Source organism: Nelusetta ayraudi, unplaced genomic scaffold (genome assembly GCF_046127955.1).
Source record: "Nelusetta ayraudi isolate G7.1 ecotype Tasmania unplaced genomic scaffold, CSIRO-AGI_Nayr_v1 ptg000181l, whole genome shotgun sequence".
Lineage (NCBI taxonomy): Eukaryota > Metazoa > Chordata > Actinopteri > Tetraodontiformes > Monacanthidae > Nelusetta > Nelusetta ayraudi.
Window position 1 is genome coordinate 1,027,669 of NW_027466230.1, and position 23,001 is coordinate 1,050,669.

Sequence of the window (23,001 nt, forward strand, 5' to 3'; positions counted from 1 at the left end):
GTGGGTTATTCCCAGAGAATGGCGTGCATTAGGAAGAGTTTGGGTCACTTCATCTCTTAATCTGCTCCACTAACCTTTCCCACAAAAAAAAAGTATAGAGGGAGCGGCGGGGCTGAGGAGGGCGGATCGATGCAAACTGAAGGTGCTTGAATGGAGTTTGTGCGAGAAAGCTCCTCGCGGGGGAATTGATGAGCATCCTGCAGAGGTAACTAATATGGTGAGAAAGACGTACCTTTCCAAAGAGACCTTGAGCTCTCAAGGAGAAGCTGCCCTGTGTTCCACCGCGTTGCTGCAGGACGGAGCTGCAGAAAACAATGCAGGGAAAAAGAAAAAATGAAAATATAAACAATTCAACGTCCAGGATTACAGTGGTTTACTTTAATCTCTGAGTCCTTGCGCGATTCCTTTTAAGAAGTAGTTCATTAATAAATAAATATCTGGTTGAATAGACGAGGAGAGGCGTCGTTGCACCTCTGTGACATCACAAAGGGCTCACTTCCTGGACCATGTTGCAGCACATACTTTCTGAAAAGTAGAACAAGCAAAAGAAACAACTTCTCTCATTGAAAACCGAAATCACCGAATCTGAAAGACATTTTACTGTTCCAAGACGTTCGAAGTACGTTTTGTATATGAGGCTTTTAAAGGCCAATAGGCCAAATAATAAGCCTAGTTCCTACCCAGTCTTTGCGTAAGCAGCTCTGTCTTCTCGTGTGCGTATGCAGTGCAACTAAACATTTGGGACTTCTTAATGCTGCTGTCATTAAACAATATGGAAAACAAAGCAAAACTATATATATATATATATATATATATATATATATATATTGATATTTTGTAGAAAAGCTTTCAATGACGGAGCAAATTGGAGAATTCTGCATCTGCTCCTATAAGCTGACATCACAAAGCATTAGTCTGCAAAATAAAGCAAAAATATTCATTAGTGTAGCGCCACTCCCTGGTAAGCTGCTGCCAAAGGTGTGCAAGGAATCGCCAAATAAAGATGTAGTAAAGAACATTATTTATTTAAGACAAAATCTAGAGCAGAAATAAATATGTGAAGAAAAGTCATCTCCTTCAGGAACCCAACATTGAATTAAAAAAAAAACAAAAAACCAAGACAACACTTTGAGTGGTAACAAACAGAAGACCGGATGCCTCGTCAGGCACAGAGTTTCTGAGTCTCTCAGGTTCTTCTTGATGGAGGAAACCATGGAAATAACAGGATGATGTGTGACCGATTGAAAAACTGACACCCCGATGACAAAACAATGTGTGTAATTCTGAGATTAGAAATGTTTACAGGCCTTGTAATAAATACAAACACAAATCAATTAACAAATAAAACAAAAAAACAAAACAAAAACCCGAACAGTCATTAGGACAAAGTTAGATTCAGTTTTAAAAGGTAGATTTAACAAAACAAAACAAAACCAATCAGCTGATTGAGGAAGTGCAGAGGGCGGGAGGGTCAAAACAACTCACCGTACAAATCGTCCTGGTTGAGAATGATCTAGAAAGTAGGCAGGATTCGATACATTCATTATGTGCGTATTCCCCAGCATTTCAAAACAGACACGACTGAAGCAGAGACTTGTGACATCAGGAGCACGAAGATGTGATATGCTGCCGCTCGACTTTGCGACACCCGTCCCCTCAAAACATAAATAAATAATAAATACAAATCATCCAGCAGTGTCTCATTGTTAAAATTCTTTTTTTTTTTTTTTTTTTTTGAACCGTGAGATCAAAAATAAAAGCCGATCGCTGGATTGATGGAACTGATCTGGCGTTGTCGTACCCTACATTCCTGATTATAGACCGGACAATCATTTCAATAGTCGGGCTTGCTCGCTTGCTTGCTTGTCGAACGTTAGCCGAGGAAGTACAGCAGCCGCCGTCTCCTCGGGAAGAGGAGGAAGGCTGCAAAACTTTCTGCACTCAGCCGGCTGATTAAGAGACAGCTGACGGGAAAAACCCACTTGGCACATTAGAAAAACAACAACAAAAAGAAAAAGAAAACAAGAGTTAAACAATTTTTTTTTTTAAAAAAAAGCTATGAATGGGTTAAAAAAAGAAAGAGTGTTGAAGAAGGAAGCGGAAACATGAAGGCGCTAGCTTATCGACAGGTATTGATCGCGATGCCCTTTCGCACTGCAGCTGACTGGCAGCAGAAATCCAACGCAGGCAGACAGACGCACACCTCCGACTGAGCCCCAGGTGCCGTCCTCCCTTTTAGTCATCGCTGCTGCTGCTGCTGCTACTGCTGCTGCTGCTTCTCATACTCACTCGCTCACACACTCAGACACACACTCACACACCGGGGGCTTCAGATCCTCTCATTACTCCTAAAATGGCTCAGATGAAACTGGAGAGATCACGAGTCAAACGTGACAAATCAGTTAGCGCGCCTCTCGTCTGGAAAACAATGCGACAGAGCCGACGCCGCTTCTCTCTCCCCCCCCCCCCCCCCCCCCCCGGCGGCTCCCCCGCCTCCACTACAAGCTCTTAAATACGGATTCAAGTCAATGACGCCGTCCTCCCCATGCGCCAGTTTTCCAAACTCCTCCTCGGCCGACCCGACCCGCCCGAGCTCGCACCTCTCTTCTTCCTCCTCTTCCTCCTCCTCCTCCTCTTCCTCCTCTTCCTCCTTGGTCCTTGTTGCACAATCTTAAGACTCTCCCTCGGACACGGCCGTGGGTCCGTGGCAATGGAATTTAGACAGTTTGTGAATGCACACGTTTTAAAAAAAATTTGATCAGAAGACAAAAACAGGCAGACGCCCCCCGTCCCCCCCCACAGCCCTGCACCAGACCCTCACGGTCGGTCGACTCCCCATTCATCTTCAAAAGTACAAACGTCTCAAGCACCGGTTGCGATACAGTCTGGAATTACACACAGGCGCGGGACTTCACACTAAAGTACCAACAGTGACAAATGTAACCGTGTGTATCCAGTCCCATTAACACCAAGAAAAAAAAGAAAAAAAGAAAGACTAGAAGTATTTTCTTGATACGTTTTGTGATGCAAACATCCTCTTAAAAAAAGAATCCGGACGAGGAGAAGGGACGACCTTTGGCATGCACAATGCTGTGAGAGGCGACGCTGGTTTAAAATCAAAGAGCATCAGAGATCTGAAGATGTTAATGGATTAAAGTTATTACATTTGATTAAAAAAAGAATGTAAAAATGGCTTTCAAAAAATGTAGCAGAATTGAGCGCAACTCCCTTCATGTACAGCATCAAACCTTCCAATCGCTCAAATTCCACAGTTCCAACTGCTCAGTTTTCTCAGCATAACGTCAATCATTTCCCTTCCATGCAGATTTTAGACCCTCCATTTATAAAGTTTGCTCTTAAATAAAAACAAAAGGTGGTGGTGGGAGGGGTGGGGGGGGGGGGTGTGTGGCCATAGTCGTGAACCCTGTGGCCGCTCAGAGTTTACAGAGTGGTCTGTGGTGGAAGCACTGGAGGTTGAACCGGGAGCTCAGCTGATATGGTCAGTCAGTGTCACAGAGGGAGGGGAGAGAGAGAGAGAGAGAGAGAGAGAGAGAGAGAGAGAGAGAGAGAGAGAGAGAGAGAGAGAGAGACGAGTCCTGGCCAGGGTCTCCGTGTCCCCGCCCCTCTCGGCCACCCCGCCAAAGCCGACGTGACGCTATGCTGCCATGAGATACTGATGGTAGAAGAGGCCGAAGAGGGACGTGGAGAAGAGGCAGGCGGCGATCCACCAGGCGAAGAAGGAGAAGAGGCCCCGGAAGAGCAGCGGGCTGAAGACGGTCCGCAGGCCCCCCAGGGCCATGGACAGCTGGGCGACCGACGCCCGGGCCCCCGCCTCAGTCACCGGCGCCGGGGTCGGCGCCGCCGCTCCGCTCAAAGAGTCCATTGGGTGTGTGCAAGGCAGCTCCTCCGTAGGGTAGACCCACCAGGAGTGGGCGCCTGGGAGCGAGGAGGACAGCGCCAGAGAGGAGGATCCACATCAGCACACAGGCAGGATTGAAGAATTGGGGGGGGGGGGGGGGGGGTGAAATGATGAGGTTGAGGACTCACCCAGCGTCTTTAGCAGCAGAGTCGTATGCAGCAGCATCACCAGTGGCGCCACATACTGTAGTGCGATTACACACAAGTAGTAAAAAACGCGTGCGACCTGGACAAAGAGACAAGCGACAGCGTGACTGGAGGGTTTCTCCACTCACACACTTCATTCATGCCATACTATATATACATATATATATATACACACGTGTGTGTGTATGTGTGTGTGTGTGTGTGTGTGTGTGTGTGTACATATATATATATATATATACGTATATTATATATATATATATATATATATATATATATATATATATATGTGTGTATATATATATATTTTTAAAACCCACTGGTTTCATCTTGCACAATATATCTGGTAAAGACACTGGACGTATTATGAGAACTGGATATCGGACTGCCAATACGGTGGTGCACCAATTTTTCCCAGTGGCCACTTGAGGTACTGCAGCCAAAAAAAGCATCCCCCCCCAAATCTTGCTATTGTAGATTTTTCAGTTCTGGTCTTTTAGTCGTTTAAAAAAAATGACAAAGGCCGGAAAACGACGTCGTGCGTGCCGATGCGTCTCAGCTCGTCCGGATTGGCTGCGTCCCGACGCGCCCGTCATCTCTCCTGCTCACCATCTTCTGAAGATCGACGGTGCTAATCCGCCCCGCCTCCTTCTTCATCTGGTCCACGCCCTTCTGAGCCAGGTTGAGGTAGGCCTGCAAGTGGTGTCTCATCATGGCGAGCCGCAGCACGCACATCAGCACGATGACCCACAACCGCAGGGTGTCGAACGTCTCCTCGCTCATCCTGCGGCGGTGAGAAGAAGAGAGGGGATCTGGTTGGAGACTAAAACACGTTTTCAACTCTGCAGAGCCGGCGTTGCGGACAGATGAGGCCGTCGCATCCCCGAGGTTTCACGACGCTTTGCTTAGAAATTCCAACCTGCAGAAAACAGGTGGCTTATAGTCACTCCGCTAAGCTGCGTACGATCCTCACCTTCACAGACCTGATCTTAGTGAGACTTTGATAATACTTTTTTTTGGCCAACAGGCATTACCGAGCAAACACAGATGAATTGATTAGAGGTGTTACACAAAGTCCTGCTGGTAAAAAACAAAACAAAAAACACCACGTTGTTTTCCACCTTTAAGTGATCGTTTCAAAAAACACTTTTTATGATTGATTGACCTGCAATGGTGACAAAGTGACAACCACAGGCCTGGTGTTGGGGGAGTTATGAGAAGGTGCTGGGCAGGCAACCAAAGTTACACAATCCTTTAGCAGGCTGAGTGGGAATGCTGCGTCTTTCTGTTATGAGTCTGTAGTTGCGTTTCCATTACCCCTGGAATTGCACAAAATATTTGCAATAAAAATATGGTCATGGAAACATAAACTTCAAAAAAAACTCCCAAATATCACTAAAAGGTTTATATGAAATCTCGTCCCGCGAGATTTTACGAGAATTACGGATTATGGGCTTCACACCATTCAATGGAAACACCTGCAGATTGCAATTGTACTTTGTCGAGATTTTACAAAATCTTCTACTGAAGATCACACAGAAAGTATTCCTCATTGTCAAATTCATCAGCTGTGGCTGCAAACTCCCACAACTTGTGTTATAAAATTTGTATTTATGTTCCAAGCACGTTCTCACTAAGTCGTCACTTCACCCTGAGAGGCTACAAGGAACACAACCATGGCACTCTGGTGTCCTGGCTCTCTCCAACGACACAATGAGACTGACAATCTGAATGGATGCGACAAATGACACGTACAAAGGCACGCTCTCTTTGTCCAGAGTGGGGTTCATGATGTAGTCCTTGGTGATTGGCTTCACCCACAGCAGGACCATGATAAGGGGGGACAGGAAGTTGATATGAAGCAGAGTCCTGTGGAGGAAGAGAGGAAGAAGGGGTGAAGGAGAAGGTGTCCGCTGAAACAAATCCAATAATCCAAAATCTTATTTTGACACCGTCATTTAATCCGAGACAGTGATTGATAAATACGGGCTTAATTGCTGACAATATCACAATGAGCAAAATCCCACGGATTAGGCTGCCGCTGCATCTCAGCGTGGAGGCTAATGCAGCGCGAGGAGGAGACCCGTCCGAGCTATCAAAGGCAACTTTCCCGCGGGATGGACGTGCAGATAGGCGAGGTGCAGATTTTGGAGGAGCCGGAGATAATCCCCCGCCAGCGACAGGTTGTGAGGATGTAAGATGGTCTGGAGGAGGAGGGACGAGAGGGACGAGGCCGTTCTGCAAGCGTGCGCTCTGCCAAAAGTGGATTATGTGGACGTCCCTCTTCTGCAGCCCAACCATCCCGGCCGCCGACGCGCCACCCAGCGAGTTCCCAAATCGAAATGGCCCCAGCCGAGTAAGTCTTCATCAGACTCCAAACGCGGCTCGCAACAGTCGCTGCTAATTAAAACTGCGTGATATCCGGGGCTTTTTACCACACAAGCACTTTGCGTACAAATGTTGCCAGTCTGGGCAAGTCATAAATTAATCAAGATGAAAGAAAAAAAAAAAAAGAAGAAAAAAATAAACCGAACAGGGCGTCCTTTTTATTCCTTTTCACCAGAAACAAAATGATTTGCGTGCGAAATCGCATGAAAGCCGCGGCGACGTACAAATTCTGCCGCTCGGCGTGCAGCAAAAAGACCCAATTTAGATCCGCGGGATGAGCCAAGATAAAAAACCACAGCGATTGACTGGAAGTTTAATAGTTGTACGGTCCCTACCCCCCACCCCCCCCTCGAGACAGTTTACCTCTCAGTCAACATTACCGTGCATCCTGGGGAAACTTTCTGTTACAGAAAAGGTATAAATGAAACAACTGTTTTCAACCACAATGTGAGATTTTGTAATTTACTGAGGGAGATTGTTTGTTTTCCTGGGCATTTTTGTTTGTTGAAAAATTATGTCGCAAAATATGTATTCTTCACTACAATTTATAATCTATTTAGAATATGCACGCTGACATCTACTTTCAATGAACAAACAACAAATTTCCATCTGCTGTTCAAACTCTCGCTAAACTCTGCACCTTTTAAATCCACATTATATTCGTTCACGGCGGTGAGGAAAATGACTTCGGTGGACTCACTGTGTAAGTTTTGCTGTCGTTAGATTAAGTGCATCGAGGTGCATCTGGGCCAATCGCAGACCAGGGAAGGTAAGAAAAGCCCCAATCAGAGAGCAGAGCAGAGCCAGGATCAGCTTGAAGGTAAGTTTAGATATAGGACCCCTGTGAAAGAGAGAGCGCAACACGAAAAACTGCTGTAGCTTCACCGCATCATAAAGAATTCATGAAAGCAGAGAACACAAAAATTATACCGGGAGAATACAGATATTGAACTTACTGGGACTCCAAGCCCTGGTGCTGCAGAAAGTGGAGTGCACTGTCGGAGAAGTTTGCAAAACCTAGAAATGGAAGGAGGGGAAAAAATATATATATATTTGAGAGTGACTCACCCCAACGGTGACAAAAAAAAAATATGACAAAATAAAAAAATACCTTTCAGAAAAAAAAAAAAAAGAAAAATTTAAAAAAGAAATTCCCCTGTGACTAACAGGGTCAGGTGCAAGAATGGGAGGCACTAACCTGTCTCCAGACCAAACTCCAGGTAGTTTTCGGTGACAATGAGGATGGCCATGGCTTTGACAAAAAAGAAGAAAGCAAAAGTAATGCAGAGTGAACGCTCGCCTCCCTCTTCCAGCTTGAAGTAATGCGCCGTTATGGAAAAAAGGGTCTTGCTGTGGGAGAAGGAGGCAGTCAAGGAAAACTCCAAGGGAACTCCGGAGGAGCTGTGGCACAGAGAACAAATGCAAACCACTTGGCACTCCTATTTTCCGGGACTCCGTAGAGTGAAAGGAAGTCTCGGCGCCGCCAGGCCGTGAAGAACGTTTGAGAAGCATATTGACACGCGGCTGACCTTGCAGCGCTGCGGGACGGCTAAGGTTTCAAGTCCAAACTTTCAAGGATCCGTCTTGAGAGCTCCCGTTGGAATCGTTTTTTCGGGCCGTCTGAATTTGACGGATCAAAGTGCCCATCAATGAGCCACAAATGCAGCCGGAGCCTGGATGCTGCAATTTCAGCCGTTTTATCAGAACAAACAAAACAAAAAGCAGCTTTTTGTCCTTCTGCCTTGATTTGGCCAGTTTACTTCAAAACAATGTGGCGTCTTGTTGTGTAACAAATCAGTAGTAGGAAGCGGCGATCTACCACCTTCTGTTTTACATGTAATGGACAGAAGGTGGGGCTGCAAGTATTTAGGTGTTAAAATTTTTTTTTAAAGGCATTTTAATCGCAAGCCTTTTGTCCCTTCCATTCACCCGTAGTCACACACACACACACACACACACACACACACACACACACACACACACACACACACACACACACACACACACACACACACACACACACACACACACACACACACACACACACACGCGCGCGCGCGCGGGATTCCACCTCTACTGGATGCACACCAGATGCCACCAAGACTTTTACTCAGAGGCAAAAAGGAGAGCACGCTGGCCGATCAAACGCTTCCCAGTGCTTCCGCAACATAGCAAATAAACGCAGGGCTATTTTCCCCGGCCCATTTTAAGCCAATTAAAAGAGAACTGGCCTTCGATGGGACGCAGTCCGTTTCTCTCTTTCTGTGTAGGCGGCGCTGCCAAGGCGGCTGGATAAATACTGCGCACAAGCGCTTGGCCAGCATGTGGCCGAACAGCGAGACGGCCCCGTTTGACGTATCGTGCGGCGGGCAGCAATTAATATACCGCGGGGCCGGCCTGTCGACACCGGCCAAAGGTGGGGGATAAGCAATCAAAGCCGTGCGTTTTGGGCGGAGGGAGGGGACGGCTGGCGAGGCGGCGCGCTCCGACTGCACGCGGCTCTCAGGTTATCAGTGACGGGTGAAGCGGCGGCGCTGATCTCCGGGGCAAGAGTCTTAAACATATCATCAGAGCCGGGATAGGAAAACTGAAATCAAGTGTCCCATTAACACATATATTGAGCCAACATATTCCCTCATCTTCATAGTCCCATTTCATCTGTTCCGCAGTCTGTCCTTTTCCCCGAGCACATCAGCCTGTTGAGCTGTGAAAATTGGGCCTCCAATCTCCGACTTGGGCAGGAAATGACACCGTCTGACTGCGGCGAGTCCCGGGGCCCGACCGGGAGCAGTGCAGAGATTGATCCCTGCGGTTGGTGGCAAGGATAATGCATATTATTTAACCATCATTCAGCGTTGGGGGCGGGACTGGGGGGGGGGGAATGGCAGGCGGCTGTGCAGGCGTAAAAGGCGGCCGGGGTCGATTCGGAGGCGCTGCCGCACCGACTTCGGGAGTCTCCGTGCCGCAACCACCAAGCAGGGAGGACTCGATAAAGATGTTAAGCTCGGGCGTGAGGTGAACCCGGGATTTTGAAGAGGCAGTTAACCAAACTATCAGAGAACGGACAGAGCATCGCACATTTTCGCATCACGTTTCATTGAGGCTGTGTTCAGACTGCAGGCGAATCCGATTCAAATCAGATTCCTTCTCAAATCTGATTTTTTTTTTAGAGCCGACCGTCCACACTGTTTTTTATCCAGTGTCCAAATGGGACCTCGCTCAGTTCGGACTGGGCCACATTATAGACCCATCTGACAGCTTGCTGTAGCAACGGCGTCGGAGCGGAAGGCTTCGTCCAGCATAGTGTGCAGTGTGTGACGTCATATAACTGCGACAGCGGCGCTTGTTGCGATACCTGCCCTGGAGCTTGGCTTGAATGGAGCTGATCTCTCCACAGACTGATGAGCCAATGAGTTTCCTCCTCTGTCCAGGGCCTGCCGTTTTCTACTTCTTCTGTCCGCACCTGGAATGTCGCTCTCTGCTCTGGCGCATTTGGCTCTTGCCTCGCGTAAAGTGACGTCACGGACAGCCAGAACCCATCGGTGTGTTTGGAGCTGCTCAGACTCATCTGTCCAAACGAGATTTAAAAAACGACCTCCCGAAGGCGCTTTCAATCTGTTTGGCAAAAATCTGAATTTTTGTGATTTATGACTGTTCAGACTACAAAAGAGCCGTCCGCTTTCAATCTGGCTGGGCTAAAAATCGGATTTTGTCTGGCAGTCTGAACGAGGCGGCTCTACCGACCTGTTTACAAAAAAAAAAAAAAAAAAATTAAAAGCATCACCATGTAGCACAAGTCAGGCTTGCTTAATGTTTTAGTTCAGCCGAGTAAGAAAGCATCAACTATTCATGTCTCCCCTGTGCAGTTGACAGGTGTAGATAAAATAGTTCCCACTAGACGCTGCTCCAACACACTTTTAAGAGCTTGTTTTGGGGCTTTGAGTACATCGAGCCAAGTGGAATCAAATTCAATATAGGCAGACCCCCCAGCCCCTCCCCCCGCAACTCCCTCACACAACTCAAACCAATATAATATAACTGCATGTATTCTGCCACGGATTGTAGGAAAAAAGAAATGTTTTTTTTGACTGGAGCAGGTGTCTCTATCAAGACGAGTCTCCACTGAAACACCGGGCCGTCACAGTGAAGACTGCTTGAACCGCGTGCGTGAGCAAGTCACTGACGGAAGGATACATGACAAAGGCGAGCACGAGCAGGCACCAGACCACGCTGATGTTCATCTCCCCCGAGGCCTGAGTCACGCTGTAGTACAGCTCTGTGATCAGATAGACCACAGTCGCAGCCACCGTGAAATCTACCAGCCACTGGAACTCTGGGAAGTAGTGCAATGCTGGGGACGACAAAAAAAAACACACACACACACACACACACGGGTGGGAGATGGTTAAGTTCACGCGCACAACATTGAGTGAAGCACTGGGTTTGATGAAGAGTCAGTGCGGACGCGTTGCGTTCACCTAACGTGTCGACTTCTGCGATGCATTTTGTCTCCAGCTGCAAGTCGATGTCCTTGGGGACGGTGAGAGGCTTGTTGTCTATGTGGCCATTGTACTTCCTGTGGCAAAGAGGACAAAGCAGCAAGATTAGGGAAGACATCTCATTTTTATTTCAGATGATCCTAAACTGATCGAATGATCAAAAAAGTCCCCAGTAAACCAACTGTTGAAAACGTTTGCTCAGTTTGTTTGTCGCATCTTTTAGTAATTACTGTACATTAAAAGTAATTCAGCGGCAATTTCTGACCTTTTTTATAATTTGTTTTGTTAATAGGTATAACATCGTCCCTCACCTTTGAATGCAGGTCAGTAAATTAAAGGGAATCCTTAGAAGACATTTGTTGTTTTTATTTAAATGAGAGATTCCAATCAAAGAAAAGAAAAGAAAAAAAGACAGCCCCATAATTCCTCTCATACGGACACTTTAACAAAATGTTCACGTCGAACCACACATGCAGGCTGTTCGGGCCAAACGCCGGTCAAACCCAGAGGTGGCACTGTGACCTCTAAGCCTCGGGGACCTGCTGGCCAATCAGCTTGCAGGCAGCGTGCGTCACTTCTGAATCTTACGCTGAAACGTGACGTTTTAAAGACGACTTTCTTCTGCAGGCGATGAGATAAGATCGCAAAAACAAACGCCGTTTACAAAACGTGGCCTCAAACAAAAGAGCCAGGTGACAAAAAGACAGCTTCGTGTGTGCACGTAAACAGGAAAGGTTCGGCCGTTGTGAAACTTTTCCAAAAATCTCCACTTTCAGCGGCCTGGAAATCCGTTTCCGTGTGGACACAAGTGTGAACGGCAACCGAAACACTGTGGCCTTCAGTCTGGCGCGCCTTCAATTCTTGGCTTTGTTTGCTCAACTCGGCATGTGGTCTGCATTCAGAGGACAATACCGCTGTAAGACACAAGGCCCAAACATACTCTCTGGGCAGATTTCATCTCCGAGGCACCTGACAGATCAAAAAAAAAAAAAAAGGGGCTCAGCTTCACCCTCGACTGCGAAGCTCCGCCAACAAAAGAGAACCGAGCCGCATGGCACGAGCAGACCAGAAAACACACACACACACACACACACACACACACACACACACACACACACACACACACACACACACACACACACACACACACACACACACACACACACACACACACACACACACAGAGGACAGTGGGCCCATCTTTTTCTTTCCAGGGATTACTGAACATGTGGTGCAGGAGAGCCTTGACCCGACAACATACAGACTGAATGAAAAGGAGCGCGCGACAAAAGCTTTTTAAGTTTGGAGTTGGACACCAAGAGAGAACGGATTAACTTTCAGTTGTGGCTTCATTTTGAATTCGCGTTTCAAAGAGGCGCACAATTGAAATGGAGTTGAAATCACATGTTGGACACATGGTTCAACTTCCACCTGCAGCTCCAAGGCTAAACGGCATCTTTTACGCAAAAAAACGAAAAAAATAAAAAAAATAAAAAAACAACCCAAAAGCAAACAAAAGAAAGTCAAAAGAAAAGAAGAAGATTGCTGAAGGGAAATCATCTCTGGGAATCAGGCTTGACATCACGACCACTTTGAAGCCATAATGCTGTTTGGGGAACTTTGAATTTGCCGTGGATGCAATCCTTTTAAACTGTCATCCCCTAAAACAGCCTAAACGTTAATGGCTCCAAAAGATGGGCCGAACTTCCCCCCCCCGCCACATCAGCGTGACAGGGCCACTTCTGAGGCCGCTCGCTCGCAGTCTCCACCAAGAGCCATGAAGGGAGAAAACAACAAAAACAGGCTGCTGTCGCTCCTACTTCAAACAGGCCTTAAATGAGCCACATAAGCACGGCAGCTTCATCAGCCGGCCGACGTGCCTGCGCTCTCCATCCATCTCACAGGGCTGCTTCTCATCTTTTCCCTCCCCGCAGATGAAACGGGTGTCTTTCAGAGCCCCTCTGAGCCACTGAGGTTGCCCCACCCCCCCAAACAATAGCCCTACTTCATCCCAGCCCCTCCTCCTCCTCCTCCTCGCTACCTACCTGTCTTTCCTCTTCTGGCCTTTTTGTTTCCCAGCTAAGCTTCTCAACTCATCTTCGGTAGGGTGCTGATACCACCGCAGACTGGGAACAAAGGAAAGGAGAAGGTGAGGGTGCAGACATGATGAAGCAGATGTATTACTGATGCAGGCCAGGAAAGAAAAAGTAGGATTGAAATTCTAAAATAGCTGATCATTAACACTTGTCAAGTAGGAGTAGGTCTCAGAAATACTGAGGGGCTTATTTGCTTAATTACAGTCTGATCAGAGGGTAAAGATACTTTTGAAAACGCTCTAAATAAAGGTGCCGTATTGTGGAAAATTCCAGCACACTAAAAACGTCATGCACCACCGGCCTGTCAATGAAATATGCAGCTTTTTAGGAAAAGTACACAATAAAAACAACCCTTTGTGATGTCACAGAGGGCAGTCCCAGGTTTGAGACAATAAACCTGTGACAAGAGTATTATTGAGGGGCACCCCAGGCTGCTTGGGATTAAAATAAATGTTTAACGAGTGCTCAAAAAATGAATATGTAACACAAACACACGCGCACACACACACACTTACCTGCCGCTGCACAGTAGCCACCTTGCGAAGGAATAATGAGGTATGATTTTCTGAATTACACTGGCCATTACCATGGTAACCACCAGCTGGACACCGATCACACCCTGTGGAAATAAGACAAGGGTTGGAATGATATTTAAATAGCGATTAGACTTATTGTAAAGCAGTTAAACAGCAGATATTAAGCTTTTATCTGCTGAGATATTTAGGTTTTCCGTGTCGCTCTTGCTCCCTGCGTCCGTCCCCAAACAACTGCCTCAGACTGGGTTGATCCCCGGCACGGCCGCACCGCCTCCAACAGCACCTCGACAATCTGCACGTTTACCTGAAAGTCAACTGAACCTGGACCCAGGAAACTTTGAGGCTGAGACTTTTAAAATGTTACTTTTCTACTAATGTCAGTCAATGGTTTACAGTGCACCACTTCAAGGTTGGGGGAGGGGTTGGGGGTGCAGGGACCCACCTGAAAGACTGACAAAAAAAATGTTTTACCTGTTCCTGCTGAAAACAATAGACGGTCCATAAGGTTATCCAAGTGTGTGCAGAGGAAGTTGAGTCTATGTATATTGGTAACTTAAAGCCGTGGTGTTTTTACTACACTATAACCAGTGTAATCCAATCAGCTGCTACTATTGCTTCAGTCTAAATGCACAGTTTCGGCTCTGCCTGCAGCATTTGTCAAGGTCCGTCTGCCTGCAAGTGGAACATTGTACAGATAGCCCCTGGTACCAAGGTCCCAAGAGAATGATCAACGTAAGAAGCTCAGTATCAACCCGCCAAGCTTGGATCAATATTCACTTAGGATTAAGAGGCCAAAAATAATGGGGGGGGGGGGAGGAAAAAAAAAAAATCCCATCATGCTGCACTTTTATCCACTCAGCGCTGGGTGGAATCCGTAGGTTGGCCTCCCTCTTTGGCAATCAGTAGGAATCAATGATATCTGCGCCTTCACACATTTAAGCTAAGAGAACCAATTAGCTCACTAATCCCCGTTAGATCTCCATCCCACATACACACGTGCACACACCACTTTCATCAGCCAAATACAGAGAAATGTAATACATTCACTGCCATTTAAAAAGCCAACATTTCAATTAATTCTAGCAAAATTAAATGGATGAATAAATAGAAAACCTCCTAGACATGCATCATACTTATCAAAGCAATCACAATGAAACTACTCCATAAATAACCCAATCCTCTGACAATCAATGATTAGCATTGATTTATGAAGAGGACACATGATAAACACCAGTAGGAAGGTGCACTCCCACCACGACCAGGTCTGCAAGTCATACATTATCACAACTGAGGTGTAATTGTAGGTTGGCATGCTAACACCACATAGTGCTTTGACTACTAGTCAGTTGCACTGCCTGGACACTTCAGTGGCTGGATCTGAGCTGAGTTTTACAGATGTTTTAACTAATGTGTTGGTCCTCTTTAAAATACAGGTTTATGAAAGTTGCACAGGTTTGTTTTACTTTGCCGTGTATTGGCTGTAGAGGGTGGCGAGCCAAGTTCTTGCAAATGGACTTAGCGATGTGGCCAGACACTGCCAGCCCACCAGACCTAGATTTGGGATTGGTCTTGGGGATTTCCAGCCCCTCACAGTGAGGGGTACGCTGCAAAAGCACAAATCAATGCCTCCTCCAACGGTCACAGAGAGGAGCGGTGGAGCTACCATTAACTTGGCACTCACCCAGGACGCGACGCGTGACCAAACCAACCCTCTCCGACTCGAGACAATTCTCCCAGTGAGTAATGGTCAGGTTATATAGGTCAAAAGCACGCGGGCTGCCTGAAGTGGAGGCTGACCATTCTCTGAGGGGGACCCGCGAGGCTCCCAGACCAGGTGGAAATGGGGCCCGAATGAACTCTCTTATCTTTCCCAGTCCACTTGACCCCCTCCAGACAACAACCAAATGAAATCTGTCGGGGGTGGGGAAGTGGGCACAGTGATAACTGCCATCCCGGAGAGCTCAAACACTTAACCATTTTTTTTTTGTCCATGAAAACCGCTCTGAAGCACTAACACCTGTAAAGGGTCAATACATTTCATTCACACATTTGCAGAGATGGTCCAAAGTGTTAATAATGGGCTTAAGAAATGTGATTTGTACTAATTTTGTTGTAAGCTGCTGACTGTTTGTCATATTGGTCCAACGCCGGTGTTACGCAATAATAACGTCCACTTTCCCGGTGGTGAAACACTGTAAATGTCCTCACTATCTTATGTAGCATCTATCTGCTTAGTCCATTATGACCTGCTAATTGGATAATGAATTTGCAGTTCTCCTGGTTATTCAATCTTCAGACCTGAAATTCTCACCTCAGGAACTGTATCTGGTGATGTTGTTGGTTGTGAAGTGCAAAAATCTGACTAGAAGAATACCAGAACGAACCATGAATGAGACAAAGATAACGGTAGTAATCAAATAAAGGAAGAAATACAAAATCTTTGGTGTTTTTGCTGCCACTGTCACTTTGCAAAAGGGTCTCAGGTTCAGATTCAACCCAGTCCTTTGTGGAGGCACAAATTCTCACAGTTCCTGTACAGGTACTCTGATTTCCTCCCATAGTTCAAAAACAAATGCGTCTCTATGAGCATGTGAATGTGTATTTATGGTATCTTTATCTTGAGATAAACTGCCAAGTTGCCTGCTGCCCTCGCACAGTAACTCAGCACCTCAGCAACCCTGAGTGGATAACGGATGGATAATTGATCTGTGAATAACTTGGTACATGACTGCACATTTTTCTAATTAAAAACAATTTGAAATGAATGTTAAAGATTTCCTCATTACTAAAATGCTAATAGCAAAGATTTTGTTGTGTACTGTTTTGTAGAATTATAATGATGCAAATTAGCTGTTTATTATAGTCATGCAATATAATTTTCAAGACTGCAATAAATACACATTCTCTTACAATCAGTGAAAAATTGTACAATTGTAAATGCATATGTAGTAGTAAATACATCACTTTTCCAAGGTGATGAAAATGTATAATGAATTACATTGATCTGTCAGTATGTCCTCTGCCTGCTGTCAATATTGTGTGAATACACACACATAGACCCAAACAGAGAAGTTCAGTTCGTACTGCTGACTTCTTTTTGAGGGCACCTTAAGGTCAAACCGAGGAGTTCAGGTAGACGACAACACCTTGACTTGACTGAAAGGTATCTTGCTGCCAAATGAATGGCATGCTAACTACATATTTAGCTTGATTCGTACGTTTCCCTGCAACCATATTAAATGTCATTAGGTTTGCAGATACATAATTTATCACACAAGTTAAACTCAACCTAGCCTTTAGTCGTTTGCTCTCAAAACTACTAAATTGCAGGCATTCACTGTGAGCTAACGCTAGCTTTACAGAGCCACACTAGCTAGCCGTCTACAGGCACCTGTGCGGCTAACAGCTAAGCTAACGTGAATCTACAATTGCAAATAAAAATTGGCGGACCGCATAAAACTCTGAGAAACATTACGATAGATCACAGGAGGCAGTGTAAGTAACCATCGCACTGTTATTAACAGGCGACAAAAAACACGAACCGTTAGGTTCAGGTAATCGCTGTCACACTCACCATGTTGAAGCAGTGCTGCTGAAACAGACTCTTCCCCGACAACAGTGAGCGCCACGAGCCGGAAATCAAGCGACGAGGAGCACATAAGCCTTTCTTGCGATGTGTGTGCACAGAATGAAGGGTTTCTCATTCAAACTGTCATCGTATCCTTGAACAGACCGATTATATGGGGGAAATTCTATGGGTCCAACCTCCGTTACCAAGTATTTTCAACTGCAGTAGAGGTCAAGCTAAAATTTTGGGTAATGAGCTGTCCTCAGATATGCCTGAACAAATATAATGAAATGCGAATATTTAATTTATCAATGTTTTGAAAATGGATACAAAAAGATCACAAATTTATAACATGAGTCATAAAATACGTGAGATATTTTTTATTTTTGTCTTAAGTATCACAACGACTTTGGAATTTTACACAGGATAACACGAGACCAGATCAAGTATAGACGAGGACCGCCGAAACCGGAAGAGATCTCAGTCACTCGCTTGACGTGACAGCTCTGAGCATGAATTAGTTGTCTATCGGTGTGCACATAATTAACAGTAAGAGGGGGAAGGAGGTAAATAAGAAAAGGTGTTATTTTACCGATTTAAATTTTGTTATTCATAACTGATTTTTATATTATTAGCTTTGCATGTTATGAGGTTTATGTGCCCTGAATTCTTCTCACAGCAAAGGTCCGTTGGTCAAGGAAGCGAGTAGAGCCAAGAAACTATCTATAATAATGCATCCTAGAGTCGAAAACTACTACTACTACTACTACTACTACTAATAATAATAATAATAATAATAATAATAATAATAATAATAATAATAATAACAACAACAACAACAACAACAACAACAACAACAATAATAATAATAATAATAATAATAATATCATTAAGCATTGCACTTCATATGACAGACACCAACTGAAATAATATCTGTGTATAAATATTATTGATGTTCTATGAGGCTGTAGCCAACAGTGCCATCATGTTTGCAGTAGTGTGCATGGGCAGTAGAATGGAGGAAGTAGACTTCAATAGACAACAAGGTCATCAGGAAAGTGGGTGTTGGGGTGAAGCTAGACCCTCTTGAGACTGACTTAGAGGAGGATGCTGTGGAAGCTTCGCAGCATCCTGGAAAACACCTCACATCCTCTATGCCTGCTACTGGTGCAGCACAGGAGCATTAAGACCATCCAAAACAAAACACCACAGGAGGCCCCCAGTTTTTACAGCTCACTTTAATCACCAATGTTTTTTTTCTTTTTTGCACTGGCTGTTATTCACAATCATACAGCACACTTCTCCTTATTTGATTGCTCTGCATTTTTGAGTTTTGCACTTGTATATACAGTTTGTTTTGTTTTCTTACTTATGCATAAAGTATTCTGATTCTGATATAAATTTACCGTCAATGTATCGGTAAACTCACCATGAATGCCAAGGTATCACTGTACATTTGGTAAATACAATAGCAGCCCAGCTCACCCATCTCATTGCACTTGAGATGTACATTATGCAACGTATTGTATATCATAAGTCCTGCATATTCTCACAAGACTTCCTGCTTTATATTCAGCATTCCACCATTACATGATAATTTCCAATAGTGATAGTGATGACACGCTTAAAAAGTATGGTGCAAGATTTGTATATAAAAAAGGTAAGGTAATAAAGTGGGTGTCAGTAAGTGCAGTAATATTTACATTGCTTCATAATAAAAACTGATAAAACTAAAAAAAAAAGGAGTCATCTCTTCAAAACATAAAGTTGGACTGTTTATCTTTAAGTTAAATATAGAGTGCTTTTCTTATATTGTGCACTTTAAAAAACAACAACAAAAAAAAAACATTATCCCACTAATAACATAATCCCAGAGTGAGACCTTACTGCATGGCTCAACAGCTGTTTGATACAATTAATATAATTGTTCAAATGAAATCAATAAAAGTTGTCTCTTTTTTTTTTTTGTTTTGTTTTAGCCATTTGGTTGAAGCTGATCTCTAAATACCGGACTAAACAAAATAAGTGTTCACAATTGATAAAAGTAATTTCAAAAAGTGATTTCAAAATATTAAGCATGCTCTGAGGAATCAATACCTTAATCACAGACCAACATTGTTTTTTGCAACTACACTAAGGACACAAAGGTGCACACATCAGTGTCACATCATGTGAGTCCGTTGTGAATCGACTGTGTAAAGGGTGAGACTGCATTTGTACCCGTGCATGCGTTGGCAAGGCCCTCCTCTGTTATTGCAGGGCTGCACACTCCACCCCCCTCTCGGCTCGTCGCCACAGCCCCGTCTTGCAGCATGTACATGCATTGCTGGACGTATGGCGTGTCATTCCTCTCTGTTGCACATCTGCTAATTACCATTCTGCCCCGAGGCCATGGAGATGTCCCTCTACAGATGGCTGTTTAATAATGACGATGTCAGTAATGAATGCAATTAATCTGAAATGAGAGAGCGGCTCACACGAGGAAATAAAAATGACACCATTACTCGTGGAATCTTTACTCTCCCGAAAGCAGGACAGTGTTTCACAAAAGTGGCTCTGGAGAGAAGCAGGCCGGGTTTTATTTCGGTATCTGGGTTATTCCATACGTTTGCCACTGATTTTCTTTTCATTTATAATTGAAGGGAGTCTCGTACTGTACATTCTCCTCGTTGTATTCCGTATCACACTCAGCACTATTACGGCTGCTGTTTGAACTCTATTCTCTCTGGAGCTCGTGTGTCTTTTTTTCTTTTCTTTTTTTTTCACTTTTCACACACACAGTGTTGTCTGTTCTTTTTAGTCAGGCTTGTTATTTTTAGATGAAACATAATAGCCAGGATCTTCAGTGTACTGCGAGAGCTTCACACCCCTTCCTAGTGTTTAATCCATATGACATCTCCTCTGTGCCTACTGCTTCCTTTGAGTTTCTACTCCCAAGCCTTGCAATATAAATAAAGATGATGAGAATATTACAGTAAAAAAAAAAAAAAAAAAAAAAAATCCCAGCCTAGTCAGTCAAATGGACTCATTGTTCACTGTCACAATTCATTTTTAATGGCAGGCCTTTTTGTGCGCGAGTGTTGGCGAGCATTATACATAGTTTCCTTCTTTTATTAATCAAACAACAGTTTGAAATGTGTGTCACTGATCTCAGCAGCATACCTCGAAGCAGAGGAGGGAAATAGAACGGAGAGCTATGTCGACTCCTCACCATAGTAAGACTGAAATTGGTTGGGAATGTAATTCTCTTTGGTGCAGCACCTCCTTCCCCATTCTCTGTAATCTACATGAATGCAAATTACAATGCAAATGCAAATACTACTGAATAATTTATGTGCAGAGGTTTTCATTCTTTTTTTTTTTTTAACAGAGGCTGGGCAACATTTTTTTCTTTCCTTAAATAGAGTAATGTGGCATTTGGAGTACTGTTTGGCTAACTGGAAATGCACAACAGAAATGATCAAATGCTCACTTCATATGTTTAGTCAACAGACTCAAATTTTTGTTTTCTTCTTTGCCTCAATTATTCTTCAGTCACGTCGAGCAACGGGCCTTTTTGTTCATGAATGCTCTCTTCCTACATTCCCCCAAATGTGTATTTTGCCCTATGTAGTAACATAGGGCAAAATACACATTCATTTTGTGGTCATCTCTTGTATTGATTTCTTTTCTTATTGCTGCTATTTACCTCCAACAAACTGAATGTAAACATTAATCTAAACCACAGTGGACGTTAGATCCCATTCCCAGATACCGCAGCACTTCCTCGTCCTTCGTGACAAGAACTCCACCCAAAGCATTGGCCTAATTTCTATACATCAAATAAGCACGCTCAGAAAATGTACAAAAAATAGAGGAAACACACTCTTGCCAAATGCAATTAATGGCATCCATATACACTTGAACACATACATTTTTTTCTGCTCATAACAACGATAATCAAATGGCTATGGCTTCCGTTGGACGGCGTGCCTGTGCTCGGGTCTGTGCACTCTGTGGTTAAGGCATCTCCCTCAGCGGTTTTTCCATCAGGGATTGTAATTAACCAACAGCATTCATGAGTGGGCATGCTCATTTAGCCAGCGACTCAGCTTAGACAGCTTTAGAGGGATGAAAGAACAAATCCTGGTGGAACAAGGCAAACGTGCACTATAGCTAAAGCAAAAACATTGCCGACAGAATAATAACTACTCCAAAACTTATGTATGTAGGCACCCCCAAACCCTTAAAAAATTAAAAATCTCACACACTGGATTGTAGGGGCTTGTGTGCTCTATAGGCAGCATTTTGGCATGTGGGGTGCATAATTAATCTGTTGCTGTTGCTGTGTTTTACATGGCTACATGTTTTCTTAGGATTAACATGCTTTAAAATGACCCTTCTTTGTAAACATATGATAAGTTATTGATATATTCTATGTTATTTCATTCACTCGTGAGAAAAGAAATCCCCTGAAAAGGAAGTGTGTTTAAAATGCATACTTCTGTGCATAAAAGCCAAGATTATGGTTATTGCTGAAGGTTAAATATCTCATGTTGGGTTCAAGTTCATTGGACGTCTTGAGCATCTGATTTATGGCACCCAATAAAAGCGTAATAAAAAAGATATATTAAAATGTTTATATGGACTCCCTAAATGAGGTGACTTCAGAATTTCTTTTAAACAAATGGCTAAAAACAAGTAAAATATATGTATATTGTGTTTTTTTAAATTGTTGCAGGATTATTATTTTTGTGAATTTGATTGTAGTTTTCTAGGAAAAAAAACTTTTTATATTATTATTTTTATTCATTTTAATGTAGCCACTGCTTTACTTTGATATTATACAACATATCTTTTTTTTTACTTCATGTTTACTGATAGATTGATTGATTCAATTGTTTTTGCTATTGATTTTGATATTTCACATTAATTGTCTGAGAGGTTCTGGTTTGCATGTTAAAAATAAGGAATACACTCAAGCAACATGCTCCAGTTAACGTCTTACTGACAAACTGGGCGAATTTAAGATACCGAAAACACATGACAAACATTTTTAGCAATGGTATGTATGGAGGATGACATTTGATTTGCAGTTCAAGTTTTAGACAAAACTGTGTGTAAATTGTCAATCAATTTAACCATGTTTTTTTGCACCCTATGTTTAAAAAATAATTGCAGCCTCAACACCAAGCAACGTTAAAATCACCTTGGCCACAGAATAAAATACACCGAATCATTTTATTCTCAGAATGATATTTTTTTTGTACGCTATGATAACTTGCATCTCTGTATTCTATTGTTTTGCTATATATTCCCATTTCCTGCTTTAAAACTCTATTGGCTGTTGTTCATCAAACACGACGCAGCGCCACTGCAGTGGCAGAAAATATCAAAGCTGATTTATTTCCCTATTCAATTGCACAGTGATTTATATCAGAATTAGACTACAGTGTGTGAGTGTGTGTGCACGTGCATACAGTAACAGACACACTGAGAAATAAAGGCAGAGCCAGAGGGAGAATGAGAGAGAGGGGGGAGAGAGAGGGAGAGAGAGAGAGAGAGAGAGAAGCTCATTATAATCGGGCAATTATGCTGGCAGAATTAGAAGCGTCCTTATTTTCTCTTGTGGCAGCCTGAGTGTGGAGACGGTTTTTTAAGTGACTGCAGACTAATCCGTGGATATGACTGACTATCCCGTGTTAATATGGAGCATCTGTAGTCGCATATGACAACAAGATTTGGGAGTGAAAGCCTGTGATTTGGGCATTTTGGAGATTCCGGAGATTCAAGCAAGGCTCCCCAGGTTCTGGGCTATAATTTGCATTGATGAGGATGTGTTTTTTTTTTGTTTTTTTTCTTCCCCCCTCGCT

The 23,001-nt window shown here is 43.9% G+C and overlaps 1 protein-coding gene across 2 annotated transcripts; it reads right to left on the reverse strand.

Moving 5' to 3' along the window:
• Nucleotides 1-1,004: 1,004 nt before the first annotated feature.
• tmem161b (transmembrane protein 161B) lies at nucleotides 1,005-17,380 on the reverse strand. Of its 2 annotated transcripts, XR_012925503.1 has the most exons (13): nucleotides 17,156-17,380; nucleotides 13,561-13,664; nucleotides 12,995-13,075; nucleotides 10,929-11,026; nucleotides 10,645-10,801; nucleotides 7,649-7,800; nucleotides 7,407-7,467; nucleotides 7,151-7,291; nucleotides 5,818-5,931; nucleotides 4,672-4,846; nucleotides 4,048-4,144; nucleotides 2,300-3,936; nucleotides 1,005-2,266 (listed from the first exon to the last, which is right to left on the reverse strand). XR_012925503.1 is itself a non-coding variant. In XM_076015090.1 (12 exons), the coding sequence occupies exons 1-12, from the start codon at nucleotides 17,156-17,158 to the stop codon at nucleotides 3,656-3,658; spliced, it is 1,464 nt and encodes a 487-aa protein (XP_075871205.1). In that variant the 5' UTR covers nucleotides 17,159-17,380; the 3' UTR covers nucleotides 1,005-3,655. The 2 variants fall into 2 exon arrangements, 1 of the variants encoding a protein (XP_075871205.1); XM_076015090.1 differs by having other exon boundaries at nucleotides 1,005-3,936.
• Between the last annotated feature and the right edge of the window lie 5,621 nt (nucleotides 17,381-23,001).

Coding starts and splice junctions, on each gene's coding strand:
- tmem161b (XM_076015090.1), bottom strand. Junction 10,802..10,928: donor CGCAGAAGTCGACACGTTAG/GTGAACGCAACG, acceptor TGTCGTCCCCAG/CATTGCACTACTTCCCAGAG. Junction 7,468..7,648: donor GGAGTTTGGTCTGGAGACAG/GTTAGTGCCTCC, acceptor TTCCATTTCTAG/GTTTTGCAAACTTCTCCGAC.